The sequence below is a fragment of the Lagenorhynchus albirostris genome, chromosome 10, assembly GCF_949774975.1.
Source record: "Lagenorhynchus albirostris chromosome 10, mLagAlb1.1, whole genome shotgun sequence".
In the NCBI taxonomy this organism is placed as follows: domain Eukaryota; kingdom Metazoa; phylum Chordata; class Mammalia; order Artiodactyla; family Delphinidae; genus Lagenorhynchus; species Lagenorhynchus albirostris.
The window spans coordinates 31581535-31600338 of record NC_083104.1 but is presented as its reverse complement, the minus strand read 5'-3'; the positions used below and the strand labels follow the sequence as shown (position 1 = coordinate 31600338).

At 38.7% G+C, this 18804-nt stretch overlaps 1 protein-coding gene across 43 annotated transcripts in view; it reads left to right on the top strand.

Annotated features, from left to right (window-relative positions):
- SLMAP (sarcolemma associated protein) overlaps positions 1–18804 on the top strand; it is a 148070-nt gene that overhangs the window by 66007 nt on the left and 63259 nt on the right. For all 43 annotated transcript variants that reach the window (XM_060161528.1, XM_060161529.1, XM_060161522.1 and 40 more), the window contains exons 3-4: positions 13878–13950; positions 18208–18244. In XM_060161528.1, coding sequence (XP_060017511.1) covers positions 13878–13950; positions 18208–18244 — 110 coding nt within the window. The remainder of the gene's footprint in view (positions 1–13877; positions 13951–18207; positions 18245–18804) is intronic.

The window sequence follows — 18804 nt, the reverse complement described above, 5'->3', positions numbered from 1 at the left end:
AGCAGCCTGTCATTAGTGCCAAAGTCTGATACAGATAAAGTACAACGAAGAAAATTGTAACTAATTTCATTTGTGACAATAGATTAAAAAATCCTTATTAGGGTATTAATAAATTAAATTCAGAAATGAAACTATGTGAGTCTATTTTTGTTTTGTAAATACGTTCATTTACATCATTTTTTTAAGATTCCACAAATAAGTGATATCATATGATATTTGTCTTTCTCTATCTGACTTACTTCACTTAGTATAATAATCTCTAGGTCCATCTATGTTGCTGCAAATAGCATGATTTCATTCTTTTTTATGGCTGAGTAGTATTGCATCATCTATATAAACCACATCTTCTTTATCCATTCATCTGTCTATGTCTATCTGTCTGTGGACATTTAGGTTGCTTCCATGTGTTGGCTGTTGTAAATAGTGCTTCTATGAACATTGGGGTGCACGTATCTTTTTGAATTATGTTTTTCTCTGGATACATGCTCAGGAGTGGGATTGCAGGGTCATATGGTAACTCCATTTTTAGTTTTTTAAGGAACCTCCATACTGTTCTCCATAGTAGCTGCACCAATTTACATTCCCACCAACAGTATAGGAGGGCTCCCTTTTCTCTACACCCTCTCCACCAATTATTATTCGTAGACTTTATAATGATGACCATTCTGACCCATGGGAGGTGGTATCTCATTGTAGTTTTGATTTGCACTTCTCTAATAATTAGCGATGTTGAGATCTTTTCATGTGACTATTGGCCATCTGTATGTCTTCTTTGGAGAAATGTCTGTTTAGGTCTTGGGCCCATTTTTTTGATTGGATTGTTTTTTTTCTGTTATTGAATTGTATGAACTGTTTGGATATTTTGGAAATTAAGCCCTTGTTGGTAGCATCATTAGCAAATATTTTCTCCCAGTCTGTAGGTTGTCTTTTCATTTTGTTTATGGTTTCCTTTGCTGTGCAAAAGCTTATAAATTTAATTAGGCCCCATTTGTTTATTTTTGTTTATATTTCCATTACTCTAGGAGACAGATGCTCTATAGTGCTTTTGAATACATTTATAATAAGGATATCAAATTAGATACTTGAAATGATAAAAACTAGTTTGTCGGGATCTGTGAAAGGATTTTTTTGCATCATTGTGCATAGTACAAAAAACAATGGAAGGATAATTTTTATATTTCCCTTCATGCAGGTATTAAAAAGAATACATTAGTATTATGTGAATTGCAGGGATTTCTGTAAGATATATTGTTGAGTGAGGAAAGGATTACTTTAGTAATTTCATTATTTTTAAAATGTATCATCCATCTCTATAAATGTACATTTATATGCATGTGTTTGTGTATGATTTTATGAACATGGGAAAACATGGAAGAATGCATACATACTAGTCATTAATGTGAGTCTTCCTGGAGTTTGATTGGAGAGGAGGAGTAAAGGAGAAGTGGGAGCCAAATTAAAAAGGGCAAGAGTAGCAAAACTGAAATAAAACCCCTCTAGGATATATGACATTTATGTATTTGTATAAAATAATATATGTGTAAAAGAAAAATTTAAAGATATATATATATATATATATATTATATAATATATAAAAGTGTTTTTATATTTGTGTGTATGTATGTATAAATCAGGATTTTTGTTAAAAATGTGATGAGTCTGAGGTCATTGAACGTATCAGTTCATATTAGTGTGTCTTCTTTTCCAAGCTCTCCAAAACAAGCTGATTTTGATGTTTGGCTTTCCACACAGTGTGGCTTCAGGGAAAAGACTCATTGGTCAGCACTTTAGTAATACCCTGCCCTATAGATATAAAATGTTATTGTAAACAAATGGGATGACTTTCTAATATATATATATATATATATTTTTTTTTTTTTTTTTTTTTTTTTTGTGGTATGCGGGCCTCTCACTGCTGTGGCCTCTCCCGTTGCGGAGCACAGGCTCCGGACATGCAGGCTCAGCGGCCACGGCTCACGGGCCTAGCCGCTCTGCAGCATGTGGGATCTTCCCGGACTGGGGCACGAACCCGTGTCCCCTGCATTGGCAGGTGGACTCTCAACCACTATGCCACCAGGGAAGCCCTCTAATAGATTAAAAAAAAAAAAAAAAGAAAGAAAGAAAACGGAAAAGGAAGGGAGAAAGAGAGAAAGCCAACCTATCAGATCCTCCTGGAATGGGAGCCTTAACAACCCGATTGCTGGCCACTCCTCTGTTCACAAACCCACAAACTGCTCAGATGGCATGAGTTTTCTGGGTCATACATTACACTAACCCTCTGTTGCAAATCTTGGGACCATTTAGTTCTATAAACTTCACATATAAGTCCAATTAGCTGATCAGTCCAGGTCCCACTTTACCCACTCTGTTCCTAGGTTAAGCCTCTATGAACAAAGGGCCTGTTATGAGTAAGGCAAATGGTATCTTCCTTTTGCTTTGTGCTACAACTGCACTGAATTGCTTTTACTCCCCGCAGTAGGTCTTGCCCCTTCTGGCCTTCAAGCCCTTGCACATGATCTTTCCTTCACCTAGAAAGCTTTCTAGGCTGAACAAAATGCCCTTCCATGTCCCTGTTGCACACTGTACTTGTCCTCTTTGTATGGTTGCCTCCCTCACCAACCTGTAAGCTGTTCAAGAACAGGCAGTGTGTCTGTCTTCATTGTAGACTCTCCACACTTAACCTGGCACATATTGGTTGAATAAATTTTCAAACATCTCATAAATCTTTATCTGCCATTTTACAAAAGTTCCTTCTACCACCTCATCTCAACTAAGATTTTGACAACCTTCCTCCTAATCTGGAGGCTTATATGAGGATTGGGTATTGGCAACCTTCTTGTTACCCACTGCCCTTTTTATTCTGCTGTGACTACTCAGTTACCTCTCCTTAACCTGTCTCAGCTTTAATTTCCTCATCTTGTAAAAGGGGACTCATGATACTACTAACTGTCTCAAGGTTTGTGGTATAATATTGAGTGTTCACATTGTGGCACAGTGTTCAATGTGAACACTGAAAGAGTGAACATAAAGTGCTTAGCTCAGGGTCAGGTGCTTTAATTATTACTGAAACCCTTGCCAATCATTTGCACCATCTTTTTTTGCCATCAGGTTTGCCCATCTCTCTCAGTAGCTTCAGCCCCAGACTTCTTTACCCATCTGTCCTTTGGAACCCATCATTCGCATTTCAGAGGTACTCTCACCAACTCCTTGACTACTCCGTGATTTTTGGCCATGCTGTTTTGCTTATTTCTAGCTCTTGGAAACTTTCACCATAAGCTTTACATACTTCCACTTTCCTGCTACTAGCGGAAATCACAAAGCTGATTCAACACAGAATGTGCCAAATTTGCCAGATTGAGAGAATCTGTCTGATGGCATGGCAGTCTTCTTTTGTTCATTTAAAAGATGGCTTCTCGGGCCTCCCTGGTGGCGCAGTGGTTGAGAATCTGCCTGTCAATGCAGGGGACACGGGTTTGAGCCCTGGTCTGGGAAGATCCCACATGCCGCGGAGCAACTAGGCCCGTGAGCCACAACTACTGAGCCTGCGCGTCTGGAGCCTGTGCTCCGCAGCCAGAGTGGCCGCGATAGTGAGAGACCCGCGCAACGCGATAAAGAGTGGCCCCCGCTTGCCGCAACTGGAGAAAGCCCTCGCACAGAAATGAAGACGCAACACAGTCAAAAATAAATAAATAAATAAATAAATATAAAATAAATAAATAAAAGATGGCTTCTCAACCCAGGATATGCACCAGAATTAACCTGCAGCGCTTTGTAAAGCTACACATGTGTGGATCCCACCCTTCAGCCCTAAGAAGGAGACTTGTTAGGTGTGGGACCTAGGCATACCTATTTTTTTCTTGTTGTTTGTTTCCCTTTGTATGTATGTATGTATGTATGTATGTATGTATGTATGTATTTATTTACATCTTTATTGGAGTATAATTGCTTCACAATGTTGTGGTAGTTTCTGCTGTATAACAACGTGAATCAGCTATATGTATACATATATCCCCATATCCCCTCCTTCTTGTGTCTCCCTCCCACCCTCCCTATCCCACCCCTCTAGGTGGTCACAAAGCACTGAGCTGATCTCCCTGTGCTATGCAGCTGCTTCCCACTAGCTAGCTATTTCACATTTGGTAGTGTATACATGTCAGTGCTACTCTCTCACTTTGTCCCAGCTTGCCCTTCCCCCTCCCCATGTCCTCAAGTCCATTCTCTACGTCTACGTCTTTATTTCTGTCCTGCCCCTAGGTTCATCAGAACCTTTTTTTTTTTTTTTAGATTCCATATATATGTGTTAGCATACAGTATTTGTTTTTCTCTTTCTGACTTCCTTCACTCTGTATGACAGACTCTAGGTCCATCTACCCCACTACAAATAACTCAATTTCGTTTCTTTTTATGGCTGAGTAATATTCCATTGTATATATGTGCCACATCTTCTTTACCCATTCATCTGTCGATGGACACTTAGGTTGCTTCCATGTCCCGGCTCTTGTAAATAGTGCTGCAGTGAACATTGTGGTACCTGACTCTTTCTGAATTATGGTTTTCTCTGGGTGTATGCCCAGTAATGGGATTGCTGGGTCATGTGGTAGTTCTATTTTTAGTTTTTTAAGGAACCTCCATACTGTTCTCCGTAGTGGCTCTATAAATTTACGTTCCCATCAACAGTGCAAGAGGGTTCCCTTTTCTCCACACCCTCTCCAGCATTTATTGTTTGTAGATTTTTTGATGATGGCCATCCTGACCAGTGTGAGGTGATACCTCACTGTAGTTTTGATTTGCATTTCTCTAATGACTAGTGATGTTGAGCATCCTCTCATGTGTTTGTTGGCAATCTGTATCTTCTTTGGAGAAATGTCTATTTAGGTCTTCTGCCCATTTTTGGATTGGGTTGTTTGTTTTTTTTGATATTGAGCTGCATGAGCTGCTTGTTGATTTTGGAGGTTAATCTTTGTCAGTTTGCAAATATTTTCTCCCATTCTGAGGGTTGTCTTTTGGTCTTGTTTATAGTTTCCTTTGCTGTGCAAAAGCTTTTAAGTTTCATTAGGTCCCATTTGTTTATTTTTGTTTTTATTTTATTAATATGCAAATTTATCTAATTTTGGCTGCGTTGGGTCTTTGTTGCTGCATGCGGACTTTCTCTAGTTGTGGTGAGCGGGGGCCACTGTTGTGGTGCGCGGGCTCCTCATTGAGGTGGCTTCTCTTGTTGCAGAGCATGGGCTCTAGGTGTGCGGGCTTCAGTAGTTGTGACATCAGGGCTCACTAGTTGTGGCTTGTGGGATCTAGAGTGCAGGCTCAGTAGTTGTGGCACATGGGCTTAGTTGCTCCACGGCATGTGGGATCTTCCTGGACCAGGGCTCAAACCTGTGTCCCCTGCATTGGCAGGTGGATTCTTAACCACTGCGCCACCAGGGAAGTCCTATTTTTGTTTTTATTTCCATTTCTCTAGGAGGTGGGTCAAAAAGGATCTTGCTGTGATTTATTTCATAGAGTGTTCTGCCTATGTTTTTCTCTGTTTTATAGTGTCTGACCTTACATTTAGGTCTTTAATCCATTTTGAGTTTATTTTTGTGTATGGCATTAGGGAGTGTTCTAATTTCATTCTTTTACATGTAACTGTCCAGTTTTCCCAGCACCACTTATTGAAGAGGCTGTCTTTTCTCCATTGTATATTCTTATCTCCTTTTTCAAAGATAAGGTGACCATATGTGCGTGGGTTTATCTCTGGGCTTTCTGTTCTGTTCCATTGATCTATATTTCTGTTTTTATGCCAGTACCATACTGTCTTGATTACTGTAGCTTTGTAATATAGTCTGAAGTCAGGGAGCCTGATTCTTCCAGCTCTATTTTTTTTTCTCAAGATTGCTTTGGCTATTCGGGGCTTTTGTGTTTCCATGCAAATTGTGAATTTTTTTGTTCTAGTTCTTTGTTTATTTATTTTTAAATTTTTGGCTGTGTTGGGTCTTCATTGCTGCACGCAAGCTTTCTATCTCTAGTTGTGGTGAGCAGGTGCTACTCTTTGTTGCAGTGCATGGGCTTCTCATTGGTGCTTTTTCTTGTTGCAGAGCACAGGCTGTAGGTGTGTGGGCTTCAGTAGTTGTGGCACGCAGGCTCAGTAGTTGTGGTGCATGGGCTTAGTTGCTCTGTGGCATGTGGGGATCTTCCCAGACCAGGGCTCAAACCCGTGTCCCCTGCACTGACAGGCGGATTTTTAACCACTGCGCCACCAGGGAAGCCCTGTTCTAGTTCTGTGAAAAATGCCATTGGTAGTTTGGTAGGGATTACACTGAATCTGTAGATTGCTTTGGGTAGTATAATCATTTTCACAATGTTGATTCTTCTAATCCAAGAGCATGGTATATCTCTCCATTTGTTTGTATCATGTTTAATTTCTTTCATCAGTGTCTTATAGTTTTCTGCATACAGGTCTTTTGTCTCCTTAGGTAGGCTTATTCCTAGGTATTTTATTCTCTTTGTTGCAGTGGTAAATGGGAGTGTTTCTTTAATTTCTCTTTCAGATTTTTTGTCATTCGTATATAGGAATGCAAGAGATTTCTTTGCATTAATTTTGTATCCTGCTACTTTGGCAGATTCATTTATTAGCTCTAGTAGTTTTCTGGTAACATCTTTAGGACTCTCTATGTATAGTATCATGTCATCTGCAAGCAGTGACGGTTTTACTTCTTCTTTTCCGATTTGGATACCTTTTATTTCTTTTTCTTCTTTGATTGCTGTGGCTAAAACTTCCAAAACTATGTTGAATAATAGTGGTGAGAGTGGGCAACCTTGTCTTGTTCCTGTTCTTTGAGGAAATGGTTTCAGTTTTTCACCATTGAGGGCGATGTTGGCTGTGGGTTTGTCATATATGGCCTTTATTATGTTGACGTAGGTTCCCTCTATTAGGCATACCTATTTTTAAAAAGCCTTGGGTTGTTCTTTTGGACAACTAGGTTTAAGAACTCTGCTCTGTTAAGTTTCTGGCAACTGTTTTATGGGCTTTCCCTTATCCTCAAGTCCCAAATTTCCCTTCTCATGTTGTCTGCTGTGAATCCCTACTTCCTGGCTCTGTACCTGTATTTCCAGCTGCTTGCTTGGTTGGTTCCTCTTGAATGTCCTACTTTCACCTTATAATTACTCTGTACAAAGCCTAATTCCCACCTTCAAACTAGAGCAATCCACTAACTTACCAATTTCATTTATTGCTCCAACATTCTGTAAACACTCTAGCTCAGAATATTGGTATCTTTTCTGAATCCTGTCTCTTCTTTACCTTTAGCAGTTGTCACCTACACCATTTGCCTCCCTTCCCTGCTACTACTTGTTTTTCCTGATGCCAACCTAGAATGTTACAGTAGCTCTCCACTCCTGGCCACCATATTTTGCCAACCCACTGCCTCCAGAATATTCTTCTGTTACAGCTTTATTCATGTCATTCTCCTGCTTTTAGAAGCCTTAAGTTGCTGTGTCATACTGTAGAATAAAGTCTGAAATGCTTACCTGTACACTTGAGACCCTCAAAAATGTGGATCCAATTCAACCTTTTGATTTTATTTCCCATTACTTCCCTTAGTGTATGTTAAGCAACGTTATTTAGAGGCAAGAAGGAGAAGAAACTCTTTTTGAATACTAGCGCTGCCACTTGCCAAAATGGGATCTCAAGCAAGTTTAGCTTCTTTGACTTTAGTTGCTTCATCTGTAAAAATAGAACATAAAAATAACTATTTACGTGGTTTGTCATGAGTAGTTAACATGTATAGTGTGCTTAGCACCTATACATGTTAACTACTGGCACCTAAAGGGCCTTGAAATATATTCTTTACCCCCTCCCTCCAATCTCCTCCAGCTGCTCTCATTAGATGTGCAGCTCTCTCACATCCTTCTCGTTTTCTTTTTCTTTGCTCATGCCACTCTCTCTGCCTTTCCATTTATAGCTTTTGAAATCCTATTCTTTTTTTTTTCTTTACCCTCTTCATAAATGCCCCTGCCCTTGTCCATTTCAAATTCCCACAGTGCTTTATAGCATTTTTTCCCCCTTTGTTGTTATGTTAGATATTTCTAGTTCTGTCTACAAACTGAATTGAAATCTCAAGGACAGGGACCTGGTTGTAGTCCTCTTGGTTTTTCCTGTCATTCCCAGCATGCTCCTTTGTAGCCAGCATGTTTTCAGTGAATATTGAGCCAACAGGTAAAGCCAAAGAACCAACCAAGTCAAAAGATAAACCAACAAGCAATATCACTCCAAGAGAAATAAAGTAGCAAATTAATCCACATACCTAGAGAAAGGATTCCTCCCATCAAATAAATAGGTCGAAAGAGGACTTCTCTGGGAAATAGCTGCCTCTGAATCTAGGGCAGGAAATGTATAAATTGAATTTATAAGATTTTTGTTATATCAGGAAGCAATGGAGTTATCTAAGACTGCTGAGGTTCTGTTAGAAGAACTCAGGAATTAACGTGGAATTTTGGCTGATTAAATGTTAGACAATTTGAGTATCAAGCAATAATAAGAGCAGTGGATTGAAATATATCAAATATGTTCAAATCCATAAAGTTACAATGAAACTAAAAAAGAAGAAAAGATTTGATCACCTCTGGAAGAACCTAGGAAACCCATTTCTCATTCTGAAAACAGAAGAATAAAGCATTTGTGTTACCTTTCCTGTAGGAATTATACCTGAGATAAACAAGTAGTTGAAGAAAATGTTTCTTTTAATCACTGAACTCCAGCTCACAAATGAAGACAGGATGATAGAATATCAATTCAAAAAAAGTTTTTCTAAGACAGTCTCTTCAGCAAGTGGTATTGGGAAAGCTGGACAGCCACATGTAAATAATGAAGTTAGAACACACCCTCACACCATACACAAAAATAAACTCAAAATGGCTTGAAGACTTAAATATAAGACGTGACACCATAAAACTCCTGGAAGAGAACATAGGCAAAACATTCTCTGACATAAATCGTACCATCGTTTTCTTAGGTCAGTCTCCTAAGGCAATAGCAAAAGCAAAAATAAACAAATGGGACCTAATCAAACTTATAAGCTTTTGCACAGCAAAGGAAACCATAAAGAAAATGAAGAGACCGCCTACAGACTGGGAGAAAATATTTACAAACGATGCCACCGACAAGGGCTTAATTTCCAAAATATACAAACAGTTCATATAACTCAATAACAAAAAAACAACCCAATCAAAAAATGGGTAGAAGACCTAAATACACATTTCTTCAAAGAAGACATACAGATGGCCAAGGGGCACATGAAAAGCTGCTCAGCATTGCAGATTATTAGAGAAATGCAAATCAAAACCAACAGTGAGGTACCACCTCACACTGGTCAGAATGGCCATCATTAAAAAGCCTACATGTAAAAAATGCTGGAGAGGGTATGGAGAAAAGGGAACCCTCCTACACTGTTATTGGGAATATAAATTGGTGCAGCTACTATGGAAAAACAGTATGGAGGTTCCTTAAAAAAAGAGTTGCCATATGGATCTAGCAATCCCACTCCTGGGCATGTATCTGGAGAAAACTCCAGAAAACCCATAATTTGAAAAGATACGTGCACCCCAGTATTTATCGTAGCACTGTTTACAGTAACCCATGTACCATAAACGGAAGCAACATAAACGTCCATCAATAGATGAATGGATAAAGAAGATGTAGTATATATACACAATGGAATACTACTCAGCCATAAAAAAGATCGAAATCATGCCATTTGCAGTAACATGGATGGACTAGAGATTATCGTACTAAGTGAAGTTAGTCAGATAGAGAAAGACAAATATCATATGATATCACTTGTATGTGGGAATCTAAAATATGACACATGAATTTATTTACAAAACAGAAACAGACTTACAGACATAGAAAAAAGACTTATGGTTACCAAAGGGGAAAGGGGGTGGGGGAGGGATTAAATTAGGAGTTTGGGATTAGCAGATACAGACTACTATATATAAAATGGACAACAAAGTCCTACTTTATAGCACAGGGAACTATATTCAATATCCTAAAATAAATCATAATGGAAAAGAATATGAAAAAGAATATGTATGTATATGTATAACTGAATCACTTTGCTGTATACCAGAAACTAACAAAACATTGTAAATCGACTATACTTCAAGTTAAAAAAATTTTTTTTCTTTATTTGAAGAGTACTTGTCTATCCAGCTAACTTGCCCTGTCTCTTTTCTAACCTTAAAAAAAAAAAAAAAGCAGTCTTAGAATTAGAAGCTTTATGTAGCAAAAAATACCAGAATGAAGGTTTGGTAACTTTCGTTTTAGATTGCAGTCAAAAGGCAATTAGAGGGACTTCCCTGATGGCAAAGTGGTTAAGAATCCACCTGCCAATGCAGGAGACAAGCATTCGAGCCCCAGTCTGGGAAGATCCCACATGCCTCGGAGCACCTAAGCCCGTGCACCGCAACTACTGAGCCTGGGCTCTAGAGCCTGCGAGCCACAACTTCTGAAGCCCATGCGCCTAGAGCCAGTGCTCCGCAACAAGAGAAGCCACCGCAATGAGAAGCCCTCGCACTGCAACGAAGAGTAGCCCCCACTCTCCGCAGCTAGAAAAAGACAGAGCACAGCAATGGAGACACAAAGCAGCCAAAAATAAATTAATTAATTATTTTTTAAAAAGGCAAGCATATGAATAATTTCCCATCCTGGAAATGTTAAAACCTCTCATTTGGGTCTTGTTTTTTTTTTAATGTTTCTGGAGTTTTACTTCCCGTTACTGCCGGTCATCTCAAGAGACCCTTCAACCTACTCAAGTAGATTGTAGTATTGACCTTCCTACTCAATGGAGGGAAGGAGACAGAACCAGACTCCAACATTCTAGTAGTTTCAGTCTCCCAGTCCAGGGTCTTAAACAGTTTTTAAACTTATCACAGTGAACATTGGTTCTTTAAGTGGTGTATGTGTAAAGAGGTAATAGGAAAGGCTGACTGTATATCATAAAGTAAATATATTAACTCCAAAGCAAAATAAATAATCTGTATAAGATAATAGGGAAAGAACTCATTTAAATGGCAGTCAGCGTGTATAGTCTTAATTCTGATTTTTAATGAAGTGCCATAAATACAGCAGGTAATTGCAGATTTTTCTCTGCAGATATACCTTGTTTTCCCTCGACACATGTTTTTCATGTTTTAACATTTCTGAAATTTGCATTTAGCTTACAATACATGTGTACACTTAACGTGGCAGTGTTCCTACAGCCTCCTTACCCCGCCCAAAAAACTTTAAAATTGTGTTTTACAATTAATTTTGTTTTTGAATCTTGGCAGTATGACAGTAATAATGTTTCTGGATGAATTTCTAGAGCAAAGTTTGTTTTAAAAGTGCTTCAAACATACTTTAGGGGCTTCCCCGGTGGCGCAGTGGTTGGGAGTCCGCCTGCCGATGCGGGGGACACGGGTTCGTGCCCCGGTCCGGGAGGATCCCACGTGCCGCGGAGCGGCTGGGCCCATGAGCCATGGCCGCTGAGCCTGTGCGTCCGGAGCCTGTGCTCCGCAACGGGAGAGGCCACAGCAGTGAGAGGCCTGTGTACCGCAAAAAAAAAAAAAAAAAAAAAAGCTTTAGAGCAGTATTTTCCAAAGTAGTTTCTTCATAATACCATGTATACCGTGTATGTTATACCATAGTGCCAGTTCCAGTGTTCCTAAAAAGGGGAGCGGGAATTCTCAATGGTCAAATAAGTTTGGAAAACACATATAACCTTTAGAGTTTCATTATGGACAAAAAGCCCATTAAGCTCTGAGAAAGCCTGTGGTTTAAATAAATAAAAACTCTTTAAATGTCTTTTAACCAAGTATTTTCCAAACTCTTCTGACCCCAAAATCCTTTTTTGTTAATACCTGCTAGCACTCCATTTTAGGAAATGCTGCTAGGTAGAGTCATTAATAAAAGTATTAGAACGAAACATTTTTGTCAGGTTGCTTTAAATACTTGCCTTTTGCGAATTGAAAAGATTACTAACATTTCTATGCATCTGTTTACCTAGTTGTTACAAGAACCTTTCCAAAGGCAGGCATGACTAGACTAGAATATCAGCTTAGTCAGACATGATCTTTAACTGATATTTAACTGCTTTCAATAGTTCAGCAACCTCGAACTGCCCAGGTAGTATTAGCCCTTGGTTCATCTCGCATTGGTACATTGCACCACCAGGGAATTCCCCAAAACCATCAACTTTTAAACTATGAAAATAATTTTTTTCTGTAAAAGAAAGAGAAGCTCTGTACAAGTACTGCTTTTGAGAGGTTTTGTCTCTTGAAATCTTCAGAAGAAGGAGGAAGTAAGAAGCAATGGTAAGAAGCTATCTTTAGGACTTCCCTGGTGGCGCAATAGTTAAGAATCCGCCTGCCAATGCAGGGGACATGGGTTCGAGCCCTGGTCCGGGGAGATCCCACATACTGCGGAGCAACTAAGCCCATGCGCCACAACTACTGAGCCTGCGCTCTAGAGCCCGCAGGCCACAGCTACTGAGCCTGTATGTTGCAACTACGGAAGCCCGTGAGCCTAGAGCCCGTGCTCTGCAATAAGAGAAGCCACCACAGTGAGAAGCCCATGCACCGCAACAAAGAGTAGCCCCTGCTCGCCTCAACCAGAGAAAGTCCGTGTGTGGCAATGAAGACCCAATGCAGCCAAAAGTAAATAAATAAATAAAAAGCCTTAAAAGAAGAAGACGCTATCTACAAAGTGACTGATATAATGTTATATAAAGATGTTTGGAGGTGGAGGAGGAAACAACCACCGAAAAAACAAAACCATAATTTTATTTTATTTATTTATTTATTTTGTGGTACGCGGGCCTCTCAGTGTTGTGGCCTCTCCCGTTGCGGAGCACAGGCTCCAGACGCACAGGCTCATAGGCCATGGCTCATGGGTCCAGCTGCTCTGCGGCATGTGGGATCCTCCTGGACCGGGGCACGAACCCGCGTCCCCTGCATCGGCAGGCGGACTCTCAACCACTGCACCACCAGGGAAGCCCCACAAAACCATAATTTTAAATACTGAACTGGGAACTTCAGACTTGAGTTCTAGCCAACAGCTCTGATACTTAATAGCAGAGAGTTGTAGAAGCAATTTCACTAGTCTGAGGTCTTGGTTTTCTCGCTCATAAAATGGGGTATTGAATGGCATATTCCAAGCTGTTATTATACAGAACTTTAGAGTTTTGTGAGGTATGGATAGGAGTTATAGGTTGGGGATGGGAGATTGAGGACTAAGGGCTAAATTTTAAACTGGGTACTAGTTGTGCTTAGGGTTTTGTTTTGTTTTGTTTTTTGTTTTTTTTGCGGTACGCGGGCCTCTCACTGCTGTGGCCTCTCCCGTTGCGGAGCACAGGCTCCGGACGCACAGGCTCAGCGGCCGTGGCTCACGGGCCTAGCCGCTCCGCGGCATGTGGGATCCTCCCGGACCGGGGCATGAACCCATGTGCCCTGCATCGGCAGGTGGACTCTCAACCACTGCGCCACCAGGGAAGCCCCACTAGTTGTGCTAAGATTTTGATGCTAGCATATAGAGGAGAAAGTGCGTCTCCCCCTCACCCCCACCCCGACCCTCAATTGTATTTCCATATACTCCAGTGACCTTTGGTTCATTGTTGCTATAGCATTGGACGTTAGGGCACTTTTCAAAGCAGTTTTATCTGTGATTCTGCCTTGCAGTTGTGATTCATTATAGATAGGAATGCATTTCTCCAGGGGAATGAATATTGTTAAACCACCAAAATTATTTTCGTTCCTGGAAGTTATTATATTTAAGAATAAAATATATGTTTAGATATGAGAGGTATGAAGGTATATATTTTTATACAATTATTTTATCCATCTTATTTGTTTGTTTTAACCAGTTACCCATGGGTGTATTGTTTCCACAATAAAACTTTTTCTACCAGATGGTATGGAAGCCCGGCTCCGCTCAGAGTGAGTATAATATAGAGCTATGAACTTTTTGTATTAATTACATTGGTTAATAATATTCTAGATGATAGTATACTGTTTATACTTCAGGATTATTCTAATAATGTTAGAAAATTGATGTAGTACTTTTGGAATATAATGTACTACAGTATAATTGCTTTTCACATTAGTTACAATTGTAGTAAATAATAATGTGTAAGGAGGCACAGTTATTTTGTTTCCAAAATTGACTTTATAACTTATATTTGCTGGAAAATTAGTTTTTTAGAATATTTGGAGTATGTAAGTTATTGATGAGTGATAATTGTATTCATTTTGATCTGCATTTCATATATGACTTCTTAAACTATGGTTGCCTCTGAAGCTAATGCCAGTGTCATAATCTTAAAGGACTTTAAGGATGTTGACACAGTTAGTAGTCTATATTGGTGGGAGTTTTTGGAGGGATTTTCCAATTCTGTAGTTTTTTCTTTTTTAAAATGAAGCAGTGGAAAGGTCACTTAGACGAGGACAAACTTGAGAGGGAAAAATTGCTCATAAAATGCAAATGTTAAAATGTAAGCATAAATACATTTTGATCTTGTACTTTTCACAGATTATTATTATGAAGTGTTAGAGGGAGCTAAACAGTCTTTAAACTTAAGCATTTTTTATTTTGAATAAATAAATATGAATATTGGATATGGTAGAGGCTTGTTTCTACACCCAGCATAATATTTTCTGTCCTACAAAAGCAGAAACAAATATCTGAGGGTGGGAGGTTGAGAGCAGCAGTAAGTTGAAGGTGAAATAGAATAGTGAGTAGGAAAGAGAGAGGGAAAAAGGAAGCAGAGAGAGATCCTCTTATTACTATAATAGTGCTTTCATTAGAATTATTGTATATTATGCTTCAGTTGGAGGCTACCAATTTGTTTTTTTAAAAAACCTTTCAGGATATCTGAATAAAACAGAAAATTTAAAACATTTTATGTTTTTGGGGTTTTTTTTGCGGTACGCAGGCCTCTCACTGTTGTGGCCTCTCCCGTTGCGGAGCACAGGCTCCGGACGCGCAGGCTCAGCGGCCATGGCTCACGGGCCCAGCCGCTCCGCGGCATGTGGGATCTTCCCGGACCGGGGCACGAACCCGTGTCCCCTGCATTGGCAGGCGGACTCTTAACCACTGCGCCACCAGGGAAGCCCTTAAACATTTTAAATTTAAAACGTTAATCTGTTCCCTATTCTAAATTATAGTTTAATTATTAAAAATATAGTTAACTTTGGGAACATTAATATGACTTAGCTTTTAATATGAGTTAGTCAAGAGTTAAGGTTTTAAAAATAAGAGTAACTATTAATCAACTAATAACAAATGGCTTCTTAAAGACCTGGATGTTTGTATTTGATAATGAGATTTTTCTTTCATGGATTCAAAAGCTTTGAGCAGCTGCATAAAGGGTCATGTCTGTTCTCAGCTTCCATCCGATAGGGCATATGAATTTTTTCAAAGTCTACATCAGTGAGTTGTGTTCCTATCCCTCTTGTTCCCCCAGTGCTTTTCATCTTTGTCCCTTTTTCCGTCTCTTTGTTTGGTTTTTCTTATGTGGTTAAATGTTAGCATCATTTAAAATTTCGCTGCCAGTTTCATTGTATGTAATCTGGTTGACTTTCTGGAGAAGATGAATTTTGAACAGGCAATCCTCAAGCTGGAGGAAGATCAGAACGGTCTTTAGAGGTAGATAGTCTGGTTCAAAGCCCAACTCCACCTGTTCTGTGACTTGATCAGGCTTTTCTTTTCTCATTTGTAAAATGAAGTTAATAATAGTACCTATTGAGCAGGAATTTTATGAGGAGGATTAAGCAAGACTGTACACTTAAAGAGTTTAGTGTAGTACCTGGTGCATAATGAGCACACGATGAATACTGTTTCTCTTATTGTAATCTAATATTTTCTAGCAGTCAAGATGCTTTTAAGTATGCCAGAATACCATTTAATATTTTTAAGGTCTTCAGTAGGTATACCGTTCTCAAAAAGCTGATTCTTTTTTCTTCCTTGATTTTTATTTTTATTGCACAAATAATTTTCAAATAATAAGAAACATAGAAAAATTTCCTATATTCCCACCACCCTAACACTAAATAAGTTTTCCTTCTACAGTGCCTTGTTGCGTATGAACTTTTTTCCATAACTCAAACAAAATACGCCTGTATCCACAATAGTTTCTGTAAAGTACAAATATATATCAATTATGGAATGTTTTGCTAGATTTTTAGCCTTTTGTTTATCAACCAGATTTTCATGAGAACGGAAAATTTTGTACTTGGGTCACTGAGAAAACTCGTTTAAAAAAAAACAAAAACAAAACCTCCTGGGACTTCCCTGGTGGTCCAGTGGTTAAGATTCCATGCTCCCAGTGCAGGGGGCCCAGGTTCAATCCCTGGTCAGGGAACTAAGATCCCATATATTGCAGCTAAGCCCACGTGCCGCAACTAGAGAAGCTCGTGCGCCACAACAAAGAGCCCAGGCACTGTGATGAAGACCCAGCACAGCCAAAATAAAAAACAAAAAGCTTCCATTAATACCATTTGCTTCTATTTAGACTTTCTCAAGTTCATTTCCCTGTATGTGCATATCTACAGAGAAAAGGTATATACCCAAAATGGCTATATCTGGGTGCTGGCATTGGGTAGTTTTTATTTATTTCCTCATGCTTTACTTCACACATTTTCCCTAGTCAATATGTATTACTTGTATAAAATCAAGAAAAAGAAACTTATGTTTAAAACGTCTATTGCATTTTTATGAGGCAGAGGAAAAAACACTAAAGCTGTATGTAATTTTTTAAACCTTCATTAGGCACCAGATTTGTTAGGGCCTTGTATAGGTTCTGGGGATGCAGAGGTGAATTGTTCAAAGTGCTGAGAACACAGATGTGAAATCAAAGGAGTAGAGCAGGGGATTATATGGTCTCAGTGGGAGTCTCTACAGGATATCAGGGGAGCTCAGAAGGGAAGTGGGGGCTAATACTTAGTATTCCATTTTATTCAGCATCTTAGTGTATTTGTGACTAATTAAATTGAAATATTCTTAGGATGTTTGCAGTTACTACAATGGAATCAGAATTGTCATCCCTATTTTTAAGTCCTGCAAGATCAGTTTGTCAGCAACTTACACGTGATTAACCTGTTGAATCTAGGAACTTTACCTAATCAACCGTCAAGCAGACCATTACCAGATTGGCCTCTAGGATATGGAGTGAGGAGCAACTGGTAGGGACCATGGGTGGCAGTCTTGCTCTGTGCTCCATCTACTCACCCTACCAACCCACATTACAGTATCTTACAGTGCTTGTTAAGACAGGAACCCTGGCTTCCTTAGCGGCTCTGTTCTCATGGGAGCGATAGTAGTGATCAAGTGCTACTATGTCTAGGTACTTTTTTAAGCTCTTTACTTCTATTCACACATTTAATACTCACAGTAACCCTATGTGGTTAGTTTTATGATTATCCCCATTTTATGGATGAGGAAACTGAGACCTATAGTGGTTAGATAACTTGCCCAAGATTACATACCTGGTAAGTAGAGCCAAAATTTGGACCCAGTCAGTATAGCTTCTGAGCCTGCATGCTTAACTGCTACACTGTACTGCCTCTTATGTACTTTAAGGCCCAAAAGGCAATTAATACCAATTAATACTGTGTTACTGTTTAGTTTTAAAGTGATATACTGAGTTAGATTCATAACTACATGTAAGCTTTCAGTGTGTGAGGTGGCTGGGTAGAGAAGAGTAGTACTAATGTTTTGGCTAGCTGAAGTTGTTCTCCACTAGAATGTATTTTCAAATTATAGCCTTCTTTACAGTAGAACTTTGCTTTTTAAGGCTTTCTGTATAGACGTATTTAATTTTAAGAGAACTTAATTTACACATTCTAAAATTTTAATAAATGGATAATTTAAGGAGTGCTTCCTTTCTGTTTAGAAGTTCTTATAACCAAGGAGTTCACCATAGCCCTCATTAATAGTAGATCCGGCAAAGGCATTTAATACGTTTTGGATTTTGAATTTGTGTTTAGAAATACATTAATGTGTAAAAGTTTTGTGTATTTATTACCTTGTTTTCTAACAATTCTATATGTTTATGAAGGATTAAAAATAATTCACATTCTTTTAATTATATGAAAACAAGTGTGCCAACTTTGGGGTTTAAGATATTCTTGTACTGTCATACTCTATTTCCTCTGTTGTCAGGAAATTAGATAAAAATTCTAAATTTTACTTTTCAGTGTCATCCATGCTCCATTACCAAGTCCTGTTGACAAAGTAAGTTGCTAATGGTTATTTTTTCCAAACTGATTCAGCTATATTGCTTTTGAAAATGTTTCTGTTTGTTCGTTTTTAATATGCTTTACCTAGAAACTTATTTCTCTTTTGTAACAAAAATACAAGAATGCATATAGCTGTATAGTTATTCTAGTCTGATCTTCAAAAACTGGAGAATTTAGGATGGATGTTTCTTAGGACAAAGCCTTTGTTATCTCAAGTCAGTGGCTGACTCTAGACTAGAAGCATTTGTTTTGTGCCTGGCCAAAGGTAAGAAGTGTTAGTTACTACTTTTTATTCTATAATGCATTTCTGTCTAGAAATATTTATTAAAGCTTTGCACGTAGATAATTTACTCAAAATATACCTACACATGGAAATAACACAGAAATATGGGCTTACAGAAATTTCTCTTTAATTGTTCTTGAAGATCAGTTTTAACTTGATTTGGACAGAAACTTTGCAGTAATTACTTGTTAGAAAATATTTTTCTTTTGTTCAGAAATAATGGTGTATTAAACTATAGATATTATTGCTAAGTAGCAAAAAAAAAAAGATCT